Source organism: Lutjanus erythropterus, chromosome 20, assembly GCF_056507025.1.
Source record: "Lutjanus erythropterus isolate fLutEry1 chromosome 20, fLutEry1.hap2, whole genome shotgun sequence".
Classification (NCBI taxonomy): Eukaryota; Metazoa; Chordata; class Actinopteri; order Lutjaniformes; family Lutjanidae; genus Lutjanus; species Lutjanus erythropterus.
In genome coordinates this window covers 2,540,746-2,559,174 of record NC_139336.1, presented here as the reverse complement: position 1 = coordinate 2,559,174, position 18,429 = coordinate 2,540,746, and the positions used below count along the sequence as shown (strand labels likewise).

At 37.7% G+C, this 18,429-nt stretch overlaps 1 protein-coding gene across 1 annotated transcript in view; it reads left to right on the top strand.

Moving 5' to 3' along the window:
- The first annotated feature begins 1,303 nt into the window (after positions 1–1,303).
- Positions 1,304–18,429, top strand: part of crb2a (crumbs cell polarity complex component 2a) — a 35,356-nt gene continuing 18,230 nt past the window's right edge. Inside the window, exon 1 of the mRNA XM_084746292.1 lies at positions 1,304–1,520. Coding sequence (XP_084602418.1) covers positions 1,454–1,520 — 67 coding nt within the window. The 5' untranslated portion in view covers positions 1,304–1,453. The remainder of the gene's footprint in view (positions 1,521–18,429) is intronic.

Here is an 18,429-nt window from a genome sequence, read left to right as displayed (position 1 = left end):
ACTGACAGGAGGGAAGATTTATATATAATATTTATTGTATTTATTAAGAGTTATAGGTTGTTGTGTTACAATGTAAAAAAAAAAAAAAAAAAAAAAAAAGAAAACTTTTTACAGTCTCCCTGGTAGAGAGCCATGGACCCCTGGATGTTCCTGGACCTGTATTTGAGAACCACTGACTAAGAGAACTAACAGGACTAACAAAACAGGACATGACAGGTTTAGTTTAGTTTTACTGACAATGAACTGCAATTTATTTTCATTTATTTTCAGTTGACCACAAGTTAAAGGTGCAGTGTGTCAGATTTAAGGGGATTGTGCATTGTGTTTTCGTTACCTTTGAATGAGTACTTTATATCTACAGAGGGAGCATCCATGTTTCACTGCCAGGACTCTACAGTAGCCCAGAAGAGACAAAGCAAATACTGGCTCCTTTCACATTTTTGCGGCCATCGTACGTTCTCCTATACCAGCAGAGTCAAACTCAGTTTTATCTTGGGCCACATCAGTGTTATGGTTGCCCCCTGTTGTCAATGTAAGACTATATATTACATAATTGCCTATGCATTAGATTATTATTGGTTCAGTAATATCTTAATAATTAATAACTAGCTGTGAAAGCAGAAATATCAGAAAATAATTGCAAGTTTACAATTTTTATACAATTTATCAAAAAAAAAAAAAAAAAAAAGAAGAAGAAGAAATAAAAACACAAAGTATCATTGCTGGAAACAGCCCTATCATATACGAGGGTACACACCTTCAGTGTGAGATGCATTCTGGGCCCTGCAGTTTATGGACTCCTAACTTCCATAATTCAGCATAGAATTGTATTGCATGAATTGTATTCTTTGCAAACTCTTGCGGGCCACATAAAATGAGGTGCTGGGCTGGATTTTGCCCATAGGCCTTGAGTTTGACATGTGTCCTATACACACTCTGAAGAAGAGAGTGATATAAGGTCTGCAAACTCTCTGTAGATGCTGCTAAATCCTACACATTGGACCTTTAATTTTTTTTGCTTGACTAATAACACATTGCTCCTGTCCACAATAAGTGTCTTTAATGTCACTTTAATGGAAGCTCATAATAGTAATAGTAATAATAAAGTCTTGTCTTCCTCCTCACCCTCACAGTAGCACTTTCCACTAGGAGCTGCGAGACTGAGCGTGAGTATTAGCAGGTGTTAATCCAGCTCATGTTTTCCTGTCGCCTCTCTGCTCTCATGGCTGATTACACTCTGTGAGTGCAGAGCAGGGAGGGCTGTCTGTGTCAGTCCACTGCTGTACTCATTAGTAGCCAGGCATGGGCCGGGTGGAACATGCCAGCCTCTGAACGCAGGGCAACAGCTTCTCCAGCACACAGCAACATGTCAGCACTGTAGGACCACTCACTGATTTTTATTCTGCATATCACCTGGTGGCCTGGTACAGACCCGCAGGTCAGTGGTTCTACCATGGAGCTGGGAAAAATTCACCTGAATCTGAAGACACTGCTGCTGACCATGATGATGTTTAAATGGGGTGAGTAACACTTGTGTTCTACTGTTTCCTGTGTTAAAGGACAGCTTGAGGTTGGATGATTGTTTCTGTGTGTAACTGTACTGAAGGAAAAGTCAGAGTGTAAATCCCCACACAGATTCTACGTGCAGTTGCTGTGTTAATCCTTCTTCTGTGAAAGCAACAGGTTGCATGGAAAGAGTTATTACAAGGATGCAAATACCCACAAGAGCCGTGTTACCTCACACTGTCTGCTGATTAACTGTCAGAAAACACATTAATGTTAGCAGTTTAATCATTAATTAGAAGATCCAGAGGAGTCCTGAGTCACTTTCTCTGATCCAACAGTGAACAGGTCTCAGGAATGTCATCAGTGCTCTCAGAGATGCTGCTCCATGAGTAGTGCACAAGTGGTTGTTGGGAGGTGCTTATTGGACAAGTTTGTGTTCCCACTATATTAGGAGACTCAAACAGATGGAAATAAGTTGGGGGCGGTTTGTCCTTTGTCAGTTACAACAATAATGAGGGGACTGGCTGAAAGCATGAGCGTTTGAAGGATAATTTATTTAAATTACTGATGCTGTTGGGTGATTTGTAGACAAATATCTTAGACATAAGTAGCTGGAGTGTGATTGGATCATTGATTTAGAGCTTATTTCTGTCTTCACTGGCTCTGTCTGTTAGATTTGACACTGACTGGTTCAGAGGTGTCAGTCATGCATACTCAAACAGAGCAAACAGGGATGAGCTCAGCAGAAAGAAGCTCATTCATATCTGTCTGTGTGTGCATGAATGGAGGTACAGAGTGAGGTCACAGGACGTCCAGAGAGTTTACATTTTGTTTTATATTTACATCAGTCAGCAAACCTGCTCTTATAACGATAAATTTAATTGAAGAAATCAATGTGTTACAATTGTACCTCTTGGCAGAGGCATTTTTATGATTGGGGACGACTGTAACACTGAAATAATAAGTCATATTAACCTACTGTATCTCACCTCAGAGTAATCACATTACTGCTGTAGTATCTAATAATGTTACTGAAGACTTTTTTTTATATGCTTTAGATTATTTTTAGATGTTGTACCCATTCAAAGCAAAAGTTGTTTTTGTTTTTTCTCAGAAGACTAGACAACTATTTGTACTAGATTTTAATTATTTGAATTGAGTTAAAAGTATTCTTTAACTCAAATACATGTATCTGCTGATGAAGATGATCAAGAACAGTATTTAACCAAGTTAAAATGACAAGTTCTCTGATTTCAGCTTTTCACATGTTAAGATTTTCTGGGTTTTTTTGTTTGTTTTATGACTGTAAACTGAATGTTTCTGGGTCTCTAGGACATTTGAGGATGTCATCTTAGGCTTTGGGAATCACTGATCAACATTTTTTATCAATATCGGATTTATCAATAATGAAAATAATCATTAGTTGCAGCCCTAATTTATTGATGAGCTGCTAGAACAGTCAGTGGTATTTCAATGCACACTCTTTAAAGGTCATTTTATAGAATGAAATATGTTCATTTTCTAACAGAAATGTGTGTCAGCAGACAAGCAAGGTGTTTACACTGGGCCATGAGGCTCAGGGACTATTATAACACAATGTTACAATTGCAACACTCATCCAGCCATGATAAAAACATGTTTGCTTGCTAGAGACACCTCTATTAGACTATTCATGTTCACTGATGTAAGTTCAATTCACAGCCATTTAAACTTTAGATGGTAGAAGAAAAATGCTGGAAATCCAAGAAGAAACTTTCACACCTCAAAATCAATCAATTTGGTGCAAACTTTTGCCAGGGTGAAATGATTTTGGTCTTTTTCCACAAGCAGAGAGATAATCCTACTGACATAACATAATACAAAACTGTTGTATTTATTGTATTTTCCCAGATAGTGTCATCATCTATTTTCCTTTTTGTTCTTAATGTTAATTAATATTTTTATACAGAAAAATGGCAGAAACGTGCAACTTAAACTAAAATAAAAAAAATCAACGTACTTGACTAATATAATATCACTCATGTTCAGTTTGTTTGATCTCATAAGAAATATATATATATTCACAGTAACCCTAACCCTAACCCTAACCCTTACCCTAACCCCCCTTTAGCATTATAGACAGTAAACAAACATTTCAGAAATGTTTACAACGCGCTATATGTAGTTGTAGACAGCTAGAAGGACATTTTGTTGTTATTATTTACTTACTTTTTTTTATTATTTATATTCTATACAATTAAATCTGTATTTTATTGTATTGTCAGTTATATAGTTTGACTACACACCCAGCAGCTCATCACCTTCTGTCCATGAACACTTCAGGTTTGTTTGCTGAATGAATATTTTCAGTGCTGTCAAAGTGTGGGGTCAGTGGGATACGTTTGGGGGGTGTGGAGGTATTGTAGTCATGTGACTGGGAGAAAAATGTGGAGTGGAACTTTAATGAATCTGAAACAATAGCCAACTAGCGTGCTGTCTTACTATCCAGACTTTCAAGTTTAGAGGTTAGCAAGATTAAAATAGCAAACATGACAAGTACACTATGTTTATAATGATGTTTGACAAAGAAAAAGACACAAGTAGGTGATGCTCATCATCCAAGGTATTTGCAGTCACATAGTAAAGGAATATTCAGGGTTCTTATGGGTGCTGGAAATCCTTGAAAATGCTTGAATTTTAATGTAAAAGTGCTTAAAACTGTGGGAAACTGTAATTGCATTACTTTCATAATAAATCTGACTGAATAGTTTGCATTTTAAAGAGCCTAATTGTTTTTGCCTTTCACACAAAATGAAGATGACTCCACCTGAGCTTCACTTGCACAGTAACATCTGAATTAATGTGATGAAGAAATGAAACGGTGCCTAATCATTTTGAGCATATATATGTATATAAATGTGTTATTCACCACAAAGATGCTGGAAAAAGCTTCAAAATGCATCTTGAAAATGTTTGAAAAGTGCTTGAAGTTGCCTTTAGAAAAGGTGTAAGAACCCTGAATATTTTACTTGACATAGTTAGGCTGGACAAAATGGACTGAAACTGACAGATAAGAATAAAACTTTGTATGTGCATTCAAAAATTAAACAGTGTCCATAATGTGGTCCAGTGTCTACAGGCAGCGGTTCATGCTTATATTTATGGAAGCTAGTGACTCTTTTATTAGAACACACTGCAGACAGGCTTGTATTCAGTCTGTTTAGAGACACTTCATGCATTTCATTTTATTTCCATGAAATAAAAAATAAATTAGCTGCTAATCTGTCTGAGAGGGAGGTCAGAGACAAAAGACAGATTATTACAGATTAAGGGATGATATCACTGAGAGTGGGAATGTGTCAGACAGACAGAATGCTCTGTTTGTAAGTGTGTGTACAGCAGAAGTGTGTGTCTGTGTGAGCAGTAAGTGGTGGCTGAGCTGTGAGACTTTATTGGACAGTAGGTAGTAGAGAGGCAGACAGGAAACAAGAGGAGAGACAGAGGAGTATCGCGTGTGTCTTAAACACTGTGACTCTATTAATTGGAGCTGTGTCGGGTCAATGAGACATCTGTCTGTCCCCCTGGCTGTCATTGTCTGATCTGTGTCCTCTGTGTCATGTCTCATAGCTACAGGTGTCTGAGCAGTCAGGGTCAACCTTGTGTGTATATTCTGTGGATTAACATGGATGATGGACGGCTCATAGTGTTGTGTGCAACTTTCTGCTGTGTGTGTGTGTGTGTGTGTGTGTGTGTGTGTGTGTGTGTGTGTGTGTGTGTGTGTGTGTGTGTGTGTGTGTGTGTGTGTCTAGGTTCAACACTCACTCCTAACTTGTCAAATATGGCAGCTTGGTCAGCAGCCCGACAGTCAAGTTAAAAATAATACAGCCAATTCCAAAACATTTGTGTAAAATGTAAATAAAAACAGAATTCAATGATTTGCAAATACTTTTTGACTTACATTCATATATTTAATGTTCAAACTGATAAACTTCATTGTTTTTGTAAATATACACTCATTTTGAATTTGAGGCCTGCAACATGTTTCAAAAAAGTCAGGACAGAAGTATGTTTACCACTGTGATACATCAGCTTCTCTCTCATTCTTGCTTTATATACAACTTCATAATGAACCACACATTTTCAACAGGAGACAAGTAACCAGTCTAGTACCCACAATCTTTCACTATGAAGTCACGTTGTTGGAACATGTACACAATGTGTCTTGTCATTGTCTCATTGAAATAAGCAGGAACGTCTCTGAAAAAGACGTCGTCTGGATGGCAGCACATGTTGCTCCAAAACCTGTGTGTACCTGTCAGCATTAATGGGGCCTTCACAGATGTGACAGTTACCCATGATGCCATGGGCACTAACACACCCACATACCATCACAGCTGCTGTCTTTTGAAGTTAGTGCTGGTAACAATCTGGGCCCCGTTTCCCAGAACCTTCGTAGCACTACGTGCGTCATAAGTTGTATTTTAAGGTCTTTTTTAAGGTTACGGGCTGTTTCCCAGAGTTGGGACAACCTTAACGGAGACCTTAAAATACAACTCACGACGCACGTAGTGCTACAAAGGCTCTGGGAAACGGGGCCCTGGATGGTCCCTTTAGCCAGGACGACACAACGTCCATGATTTGTGAAAACCTTAAATCTGACCTTAAATGTGGACTCATCAGACCACAGCAGACTTTTCCACTTTGCATCAGTCCATGTCAGATGAGCTCAGGTCCAGAGAAGTCTGCAGTGTTTCTGGATGTTGTTGATATATGTCTTTCTCTTTGAATGGTAGAGTCTTAACTTGTATTTGTAGAGGCAGAGACAAACTGTTTACTGACAACAGTTTTCTAAAGTGTTCCTGAGTCCATGTAGTATCCTTTATACAATGATGTGGCCTTTTAATGCAGTACTGCCTGAGGGGTCAAAGGTCACAGATGTTCAGTGTTGGTTTTCAGCCTTGCCCCTTATGTGCAGAGATTTCTCTGGACTTTCTGAATCTTTTAATGATATGAAAAGGATTTGCAAGTCATTGCACTTTAAATTTTCATTGTGTTTTACACAGTGCCCCAACTTTTTGGAATTGGGGTTGTAAATATACATTGTCTTTAGGTTTGGGAAAAGATCATGGTTTGGGTTAAAAAAAAAAAAACATGTACCATATATGCAACGCAACGCAACGCAACACATGAACCCCAGGGTAAAAGTCCAGCAGCTGGCCTGGCTCTGCTCTGAGGAGAAAAAATAAAACACTGATATCCATCTTCTAATCTCACAGTTGGGAAAAAAAGCTGGTTAGGTATCAACATGCCATGGTACAGGTGAAATAAATTGTTTAAGAGTGTTAAATCTTATACTGCAACCGGAGTGCCACCTAGATTGTTATTCCACTGTTAGCCTATCAAATCCTGAGAATCCTGATAAGTGTGCCAGGTATCATGAGGCTTTGAGTTCAGGCGGCTGGTGAATGTGAGGTCAGAGTGACAGAAGAAGGAGAAGAGTATGTGAGAGAGAATGCAGTGACAGTAGGTTACGGAGTGAACACATGTTAGAGGTTGAAGCTTGAAGCTGTAATCTGTGCAGGTATCTGCCACCAGGAGATTAGAGGAGCAATGGGATTGGCCCAGAGAGGCCAGATGGATTACAACATGGAAAGGCTCTGTAGGTCAGGGAGGCCACCAAACCTGATCGGGTGAAAGAGGGGGAGGGAAAGTAGGATGAAGAGTAGAAGTGGGGGGTGGAGAAGGAGAAGGTGCTGGAGATGGGGATCAAGAAAGAGGGGGAGGGTGTGTTCAATGAAGACTAATGCAGGGACACAGAGAGGGACAGACCTGAGAGAAGGAAACGTGATGGACAAGACCACACATCTAAATACATACAAAACATGAAAATATTCAATTAATACAACAGAAAATAAGTATTTTAGAAAATACCAGTTAAAACACACACAGGTTTTTAAAATATTATTTTTTATTTGTACTGATTTAAAAATAAAGTTGGAACGTCATGTTTAAAATCCTGCAGCACATTTAATATCACGAATGAGCAGAGCAGCAAAATTCAGGACAAACCAAACACTGATTCTTGATACGGCCTTTGGCATTTTTTCACTACCATTGTAGATTCTCCTCCACCAGGGCTCTGCAACCTGTGACTCCAGAGCCATGTGTGGCTGTTTTGCCTCTCTCCAGTGGCTCCCTGTGGCTCTGACAAAAAAAATTCAATGGAAGTTTTTTCCCCTTTTTTAAAAAGATTTCATCAACTAAAATAGCCTAAGAAGTCTACTGCTCAGTGCATTTTTCTTTAAATTTTACCAGTGGCTAGTCCTCAGTGACCCTTAGCTAGGTATGGATGCCAAATCCAAAAAAAGATGACAATAGTTGTGGCTCCTGACAGATTTCATATAATCTTTTTGGCCAAAAATGGCTCTTTTAATAGTAAAGGTTGCTGACCCCTGTCCTACATGCTTGGAAGGGGAGGGTGAGACGAGTGGTAAAGTCACCACTACACTGCACCTTTAATACATTAAGTGCACAGTCACACCACAGTCTAGCACAGTGAAATTCATTGCACCTTGTCCCAAAATAGATGAAAGAGGATTAGTGACATGGCGAGAACTTGTAGTGCAGTAGTTTGGCTGACAGGCTAAAGGTTAAGTGTGTGGACCCACCTGACACTGATCAGAAGCCACTTCACTCTCCTTGGTCCATCACCACTTTTTGTTGGTGCTCCATTGGAAGTTCATTTTGTAGACATTAAACATGTGGACAATAACTTGAAACAAAACTTTGCATGGAAAAGGGATGGATACATTTTCCATACATATGGAAATGCTTAGCTGATATCTCAACATGGATGAAAGAACGGCACCTTAAACTTAACCTCTCCAAGACTGAGCTCCTTGTCATCCCAGCCAGTCCATCTATACACCAGGAAATCAGTATTCAACTTGAATCCACTCAGCTCACACCTACAAGGTCCAAACTTGGGTGTCATGATTGATGACCAACTAACCTTCAAGCTCCATGTGACCTCCATTGCTTGGTTGTGCCGTTTTTCCCTGTACATCAGGAAGATCACACCCTACTTGCAGGTCTTGCAATATCCTGCATTGACAACTGCAACTCCTTACTTGCAGGCCTCCTCACATGCATGTTCAAACCTCTACAGATGATCCAGAGTGCAGCACATGTAACCCCGCTGTTCAGAATGCTCCACTGGCTCCCAGTCGCTGCCCGCATCAAATTCAAAACCCTGACACTTGCCTACTAAATAGCAACTAAAACTGCCCCCGCCTACCTTAACTGCCTCATCCAGGTCTACGCTCCCTACTCCCCACTGTGCTCTGCCAATGAAAGACACCTGATTCAACCACCACAACAGGGCCCAAGGTCACTAGTTGGGCCTTCCAGGTGGTCTCCAGTCTGTGGCTCCCTGATAGTGGAACAAGCTACCAAACCTGTTTGATTAGTCCCTCTCAGTCTTTAAGAGGAGACTGAAGACCCAGCTCTTTTGTGAACATCTTTGATTGACTGCACAAGATATCCATTTAAAAAAAAAAAAAAAAAAAATCAATGCATCTTACACACTTCAGGCACACTGACACTGGCACTGCCTGTAGGCACCAACGTCCTATCAGACTTGATCTTTGCTTCATGGCACTGATTCATGTTGTTCTCTCCTGACTACATCCTTGTGTGTTTAATGAAGTCTCAGATGTGCATTGCTTTGGATAAAAGCATCTGCTAAATGAAATTGTAAATTGTAAATTGTAGAGAGAAAAGCTCAAGTCATAAATTGGTTAGTGCAGCTCAGCTAATATTTCCCTCCAGTTCCTACCATTTTCAAGTTGTCAAGATCATCAAATGAACTCTATGAGAGTTAGGAGTTATTTTGATATCTAACAGACCGTTCAAAGCTGGTTCTTCCTCTGGCTCAGTGAGAGAGTGAAAGAGTAGTGGTCAAGAGGCTAGATAGTGAATGAAGAGAGGGAGAGGCATCAACAGAAGCAAAGCAGTGAATCAGAGACAAAACATTATTTTCTGATTGTTTGATGGAGGTTAGTGTGTGTAGCTCAACCCTGCCCTCAGTTAGACAGACACACAGGCCTGCAGGTCTTTATACATCCGTGATACAGACAGAGACAACAATGTAACCTGGTCACTATGTTTTAAAAGTCCTGACCTCACATCATAGCAAAATATGAAAGTAAAGTCAGAGGGCAGGCTCTCTGCAGATGGGCCAGAAGTCATGATTGAGAGTATCAATACCACTACTACAAGTAAAAATTCTGCATTTAAAAAATCCATTCCACTCTGAACCTATCCAGATGAATACTGTGGTCTAAACCAGTGGTTCTCAAACCTTTTCATGTCAGGGACCCCCACAATAGATGCACATTAGACCACAGCAGAGGTGGGAAGTAGCTCAGTACAAATACTTTGTTACTGTACTTAAGTAGAGTTTTCAGGTATCTGTATTTATTTTTCTGACAACCTTTTACTTTAACTTCCTACATTTGAACACAAATATATGTACATTCTGCTCCTTACATTTTCAGAACAGACTTGTTAGCTTAGTTTTACATTTGAAGTGAATTATTTATTATTTCTATTTTGCATCATTGTGTGCCACGTTCCAACATCGAGACTGATTTCAACCTGAATGGACAAAACAATAACACATAGAAAAGACGATTCCTTGATGTATCCATCAGTGCATATCACACATATATAAGACGCAACAAGAAGGAAATGATGTAAAAGGTGTAACAAGACATAAAAGATGTAACAAGGCAAAAACGACATAAGAAGACATAACCAGACATAACAAGATGTATCAAGACGTAGAGAAAAAAAAAGACAAAAATGATGCAACAAGACGAAAGAGAGGTAAAAGGTGTAACAAGACAAAAACATAACAAGACCTAACAAGACAAAAACAATGTAAAAGATGTAGCAAGATGGAAATGGCATAAAAGATGTAACAGGATGTATCAAGTTGAAAACAACATTAAAGATGTAACCAGATGAAAAAGATTTAACGAGACAATAACAATGTGAAATATTTAGCGAGACAAAAACGATGTAACAAAATATATCAAGACATAACAAGACAATAACAATTCAAAAGATCTAACAAGACAAAAACAATGGAAACAACATAACAAGATAAAAAAATGACCTAACAAGATGAAGATGATGTAAAGGATATAACAAGACAAAAATCACATAAAAACATAGCAGGGTGTAAAATGATGTAACAATTTGCAAGACTCAACCACTGAAAAGGGTGAGGTGAGCTTCTGTGAGCTTTGCACAGAAACAGTTTTACACTGTGAGTATATTTCAGATCCTGTACTTTTGCACTTTTACAAAGTTGAATCAGTACTTCTTACTTTTACCAGACTCTTTTTTACACAAGTATCTGTACTTCTACTTTAGTAAAGAGTGCATGTACTTCTGCCACCTTTGCACCATGGATCCTCAGTTTTATAGGATTTAGTCTTGGAATTTTTCCTGAGTATTTTTTTTTATTATTTATTTTTACTTTGAAGATAATAAAGTAATCAAAACTGGTCTTAAGTAAATAAAAAATGATTGTAATTTATAGTGATCCCAGTTTGATCATAGTTAATTAATGTTCAAACTATGATGACTATAAATTATAGTCAATCAAAATGACCAAAGGTAATTCTTCCCTTGTTGTTCCAATGTGATAAAAAAGTTAAAATATTTGATACAACTCACTCAGAGGCCATTGTTGGTCCCCATACTTCAGTTGAATGCAGCACTGATTCCAAGATGAGGTCTCACTCATGCAGACTAGTCACACATGGATGTAATTTATTGACAGAGGGCTAAATCAAGGAAATCAAGTGTACGGTTGGTTTTAAGAATACTTGTCCCTTCATGGTACATGATTGGATAATGTTTCTCTCCTCATGTTTGACCGAACAGCACTTAAGTTAAGTTTCTTATCAAGCAAGCAAAGGATCACCTCCTCACGCAGTTAACATGTTTATCCTGGTTCTCTTCTTACAATAAGGAGACTTGAACTAATCTTGAAACCCTGGACAGCCACCTGCACTCTGCCGGTCTACAGGTGGCTAACGCTCTGCTGCTGCCCACTGTAATCTGCACTGTTCAAACACACTTAGTGTCTGCAGGTCAGGCTGAGTGGAGGACACACCTCCAACAGAATTGGATGTGACAACAACCTTCTGCTTCAGAAGGGCGATGCCAGGGCACAAACCTGCCTTCATCTGGCAGACCTGAGAGCAGCTGCCATATCAAATATAAAGGCCTGTATAACCAGGAGAGGTCAGTCAGTGGAGTGTAGCATAGCATAGCAAAGCATAGTATAGTATAGCTTAGTATAATATACTATAGTATAGAACAGTACAGTATAGCATAGCATAGTATGGCACATACATAGCATAGCATAATATGGCAAAGCATAGCATAGCATAGTTGAACTCCTTTAACACATGCTTTAGTGCCAGTAGTCAATATGGAGAACATGAATTAAGATATTGTATTTAAGGAGAACAGGCTTTTACAATCAATACTGATGAGTGAAGTTCAGAGTGTTTTTAACTCTTCTCATCGCTATAGCAAGAAAGCTTTGTTTTATACTTGGATAAGTTTTTTCATAGTAGAAGAATGCTTCCTCATATTTGTTTTCCTTGTTAGAACAAGAATGCTTTGTAAGTATACATCAAATCTTAATAAATATTATTATTATTATTATTATTATTATTATTATTATTATTATTATTATTATTATTATTATTATTACATGATGCATTGTAAATACAAACAGTTGTAAACAATAAAAAGTAAAAATACAATCTTTTTTTATATTGGAGTTTTTCAAAACATTTGAGAAAAATATAAAATATCAAGATAAGAAAATGTCTTGAGATGCTGGACTGGTCATAAGGAGATTTATTTACAGTTATAGTGGCACATATGTCTTGTCATGAGTACAGTACAAACTAAATTATTCTGTTTTAACTCATTATAACTAGTGAGTGAGTCTGCTGTTGCTAACATATGTACAGCACAGATATCCATGATCCTTCAGTTGCTAAACAGAGGAGATTATCTGCAACTTACTCATACACTTAATCTTAACACGACTCTCACACAGCTGTGTGGGGTTATGTTAATGAGGGGGTTGCTGCACATTTCTTTATTTCTGTTCTTGTCCTGTTTGCTGGTCATTCCAAACCAGACACTGTCTGATGAACAGAGGACAGACTGGATGAATGTAATACAGAATTGGATCAGCAGCTTCTGAGACAGGTTCAACTTCCTGAGCTGGCACAGGAAGTATGTCTGCTGGGCTGATTCCAGAAACCTCAAGGTTTCCACAGCAGTCACACTGCGTATTCCAGTACCCATATGATTATACTATTTAGTATCCCAGAAAAAAATAGTATGTCCCAATACATAATATGTCAAATGCAGTATGTCAGAAATACCAGAATGTCCTACTGTGTTTGGTCACATTTTGCAGACGAGTTCAGATGGAGGTGGAGATGGAGACAAAAAGCTGCAGTCAAGTTTGACAGTTTCAAGCAGACTTCAGAGAATCTACAGGAGGAGACACTAACATCCTGTTAGATCACCTGTAGGTTATCTGTCATCTGCAGACCACGTTCATAACTGAGGAAATAAAGTGCATTCTTGATCACTGATTGAAGTTGAAATAGAAGAGATCCTCCTACTGTCACATCATCCTCTGTTCTTTTATCTGCCTTGTAAAGCACTTTATAACTGTTAGTTTGATAACTCCAATAATACAGTATAACCTTTATTATTATTATCAGCTACAAAAATATATGCTTGTTGTCAGATTAAAGCTTCATTGCACAACGTAAGAATAATATATCTACTGGTAAATATTACAGTTACACAGAAAATTGGTATTTTATACAACACATAGTGTTTGTTGTCAAAATTAAGAGCCAATCAGAGTCTGTCAGCTCATCGATCAGGTGACAGCCAAGTGTTTGCAGTCAGTGGAGATTGATTGCAACGCCTGGCTCTGAAAACTGTGGCTGCCTTGATCTTGCTGCCCACGTGTGCACGACATCAGAGCAAGTTGGGATCAAGTCAGACACAAATCTGCAATGAAGAGTGAATATTTTGTGGCTCTATTGGCCTGTTTCTCACTGTAACACAACCTCCAGTCTGCAGTGTAGTACACACACTTCAGGCTGCATTATCAACCCAAGTCTTTATACCACACCAAGATTTCTGTCCATATTCTGCCTCTCTCTCTGCTGCGATCACTCTTTGTTTTATTAGCTGACGCCTCTCAGGTGTCACTCACGTTCACATTCATTAATTGCAAACTGATCTCCTTTGTGATGAGCCGATGAAGGTGAGTTTCAGATACCTCCAGCTGTTCTGCAGCACCTCTGTCAGAGGAGAGACTGTCTTCAGACAGAGCAGTGCTTGATCTAAGCATCTAAACAACTGCAAATAAACTTTGATTGCATACTTAGTACACTGAAGTTTTTAAGTCTCCAGGTTTCTCAGATGTTTCATGATCTTCGACCACTGCTTACTCATTACAGCATACAGTCTTGTATAGTTTTGTTTCACTTAGTCCTCTTATAGTATAAGGCTTCTATATATATATATATATATAGTTAACCAGGTAATGTAACATAACCTAACCTAACATACATCGTGTTAATAAATAAAAATTGGAGTTTAATCCAATATAAACTTAAGTACAGAGCTTAACTGCACTAGAGATAAGGTAAATAAATACCATGGAGATAAATCAGGGAACTGTTTTAAATCTGGAATAACGGATTCACTGATCCATGCATTTTGGGGCTGTAGCAAAATTCAGAAGGTTTGGTTTGATATAGAACATTGGTTATTGGAGATATTGGGTGTAACACTGAATTTAAATCCATCAACCCTAACCCAGGATAAGTTACAGGTATCCACAGAGTTGGATTACTCTTTGTTATTCAATTATATTAAAGAAAGTTATACTTCAAGATTGGAAATCCACACAAATGAAATGTGTTATTATTTGAATATGGACAATAATCATGGAAAAGAACAAATTTACTCAATTTTAAATCATATGGGGAGAAATATAACAAGAATTGTGTGCATAAAGAAAAAAGATTGGTCTATGTATTCAAACCTGATTTGAGGTTTTCTTTTGTTTTATTTCATTTATTTACTTTTTCATGTATTGTGCTGTTGTTACACTGAAGGATAAGTGGACAGTAATGCCACTTAGGATATAACTATTGGTCACAATCTAAAGGATCATTTCATTGGGGAAGATCTTAATTTATGAAGTGAGCAAGCTTGTATGTATGTGTTACAGATTGATGTTGGTGTAAGTCTTGTTTTGTATTGTCTTACGTTTTGTTTTGTCCTTAACATTGTGTGTCTTTGTTTTGTTAAAGTTGACTTTGACTTTTGGTTTCGCAGGGTTAGTCTTTTCTGAAACCTAACCAAGTAGTTTTTGTGCCTTTGATTTTAAATGTCCATCCAGATGTTGCACATTACTAACTTGACCGTGGAGCCCTGTCTAGGAGGGGTACCTACAGCGTCACAGTTTGAAGTTAGGGCCACTGACCAAGCTGCCATATTTGAGGAGTTGTAACTTCAGCAGAAATGAGTATACTGATGTAAGAATCTATTGTAGTTTCCACATGGAAAATGGACTGTCCATTTGGCCCTTAGACAAAATGGATCATCCTGAGTAACTCAGTAACTGAGTCTTAAATAACAATAAAAACACTGGACAACTGCTAATGAAGTTGATCTTAGGATAAAATACATATGGTTTTAAATTGACTTTGTCCTGAGTTGGAGTTGAATATGCTTGGTCTAAGACTTGGTGGTCTTCACTGGACTCTTGTAATGGCAGCAGTTCAAAGGCATGAAGTCATGGTTGGTGTCTGTATCTCTTCACTCACGTTCTGGACTCCTCTGCCTGTAATGACAGGAGAACCACAGTTCTCTGATCTCGAAAAGAGTCAAAAAAATTGTTAGAATGTGTGTAGTCCTCTCTGTTGTTCCTGGAAAAGCCCACTGATGGCCAACTTTGGCAACCAATAACAAGAGTGACTCTTTCTCACTATTAATGTATCTCATTAAACACTCTGTCTCTCTCTGCCTCCCCCGTCTCCCCCTCCATAACTCCCTTCACTGTTAATATCTTCTGCTTCAGTGAGAATTTGGAAACGGGACACTGATCAAAGTGTTGTGGGCTGGGAGGCTGAGGGTGGTGGATGGGGGTGTTTTAGACAGGGAGTCGAGATTGGCCTAATAAAAGGAATGTGGACTGATTCCACAGAGACCTCATGGCATTGGCTGGTGAGGGGAGACAGCGTATGTATTGTAAATCCTCACTAAACTACCCCCACCGCCCCGATAAAATGTTCACATGACATCCATCCATTTGTGAAATGACAGAATATAGAACGGCCCCACAGCCTCAGAGGGTGGCTTTATGGAGGAGAAAGCACAATACAGTCATTCTCCGACCGGCTACAAGCTAACCAAGACAAGAAACACAATTATTTATCCAACAGTGGGCCCAGAGTTCATTAACAGCGAAACTGGTGCCTCATGTGTCTTTGTGAACCAACTAGCAGAGGTCACTCAGTAGAGTGCAGATCTCTGCCAGCCAACAGATGGTGAAGCACCTACTGCAATGTCACCATAACTGCCAGCTGCAACCACTGGAGATTTGCAAAATTTTTTGAGTAAAGTATTTTTGTATAATACAGTTTTCTTTAAGATGCACAGAATAGTGTCATGGTATTGTAACTGAGTGTCCTGGATTCACCTTACTGTATAAACATGATAAGGAAACAGTCAAGTCCAAACCTCTCAATTTGATTGAATTAGAACATTTTGTAATTTATTTATAACATTATAAGCAACCAGGAGCCTTCAAAGTTGGATTAAACCTGCACCGAAATTTGAAGAGAGGTTACCACACAGACACTCTTCTCTATTTAAATATTATAGAAAAATATTAAAGTAAACCTGTGGTTATTTTTTCTTAAAGTAAATATACTCATCTGTTAGACATACTTGAATTTGCCTTCATATTTTATTGCAGGCTTATCAAAAAAAGATGGTTCATAACTAAATTAATAAAAAAGGTACATTGACCTTGATAATATTAATGATATCTAAGCAGTTCTTATTTAATTATTAATCTCACCTGAAAAGGTTAATTGATGCATCATCCTGAAATAAATGCACCATGAAACAGATAAAAGACTAGGGACTGTGACAATACCAAAACTGGAGGTACAATAATACCATGATTAAAGTCCATGATATAATATTTATCACAGTATTAAAAAAACAAGAATCTAAAATATATAATAACAATAAAATCTGTTAATAATAATAATAATAATAATAATAATAATAATAATAATAATAATATTAATAATAATTATAATAATGATAATAATAATAATAATAATAATAATAATAATAATAATAATAATAATAATGATAAAATAAAATAATTAACCATGTAATGTCACGTTAGACATTGTCACAGTCGAGTGCTGGATTGAGACAGTTTTTATATTGTGATAGTCAATATAGTACATCATATAAAAATACCTTCATGTGAAATACAGTGAAAAAAATATTATATTAAACTTATTTTATGTTATAATATATAATATTAAAAGTGTTATTTAAAAAGTGCTAAAATCCCCAATCAATATTAATATGTTATGTTATTATGTGAGTCATAAATCAAACAGCAAAGCTGATGCAGTCTTTCATTTCAGATAATCTCCAGGACATTAGAAATTGTTTCGAGTCCCAGGAAAAGCCGACGCGGCCTGAGTCAAGAATTTATTCTTGAAACAAAGCAGGCACTGGCACATGTGTGGGAGGGTTTAGTTGTAGGATTTAACACTTCTGTATCTCAGCATCAGTGCCAGGATTCTCCCACACAGTCTGTCTGTTCAGATGAAGTGTGAGCAGATTAGAGGAACGTCACAATGAATAAGTGTAGCAGCTTTAAAAGCAGGTGACCTGTTTTAGACGCACTTGGTCATTTCAGTTCATCCACTTGTTTGCTGCTGCTAAATGAAGACATTTAAATATGTCTCATATTGTCCCATGCTGTTAGTAATGCGTCTGACCTGACATGAACTACAGTCTCATTATGTGTGCAGTCTGTGGTCCCACAGTCAAAGCCACCTGTAGGTTTTACTAGAGGAGTACACACAGTACTGACAATACTAACACATTTAAGACAAGTCATACAGATTAAGTACATACAATACAAATTAAATAAAAAAAAAAATCTGTTAATTTTGCCATGACAGAATCTGTGCTAAGCTTTTCTGGAAAATACAATAAGTATTAGAAATGGCATTGGACTTTTTAGGAAGACAAATAAAAAGTACATTACAATAGTCTACTTGAAATTAAAGCATAAAAGTCTCTTGGTGGGTCTGTAAAGTTTATGAGATGGAAGAATGTCACCTTGGTTAGTTTGTTTATATGGAAAAAAAGAACTTAAGCCGGAGTCTAAAATAACACCCAGACTTCTGGTTTTAATCCAGGAAGTCAGACTGTCCAGTGTTTTAAGAAGTTCATCCCTTTTTTTTAATGTCAACTGTCTGTCCTAGTTCAGTTTTAAAAAGTTACTATTCATCCAGGGTCATGTCCAGACTTTTTTTTTTGACCAGTGGCCCATTGAGACACTGACTTATGTAGGGGTGGCAAGAAGAGGGTTCTATTCCATAGGTGCTATTAGTAATAATTTAATAATAACAATAATTTACCATTCCTAATATCTACTGTAATTGCTGAGTATCTTACATTTTCTTACATTCCTGTCTTTATATTTTTTTTTATTTAAGAGATAAATAGTCCTCCAGTCACAACACAACACAGTGGCACCATACA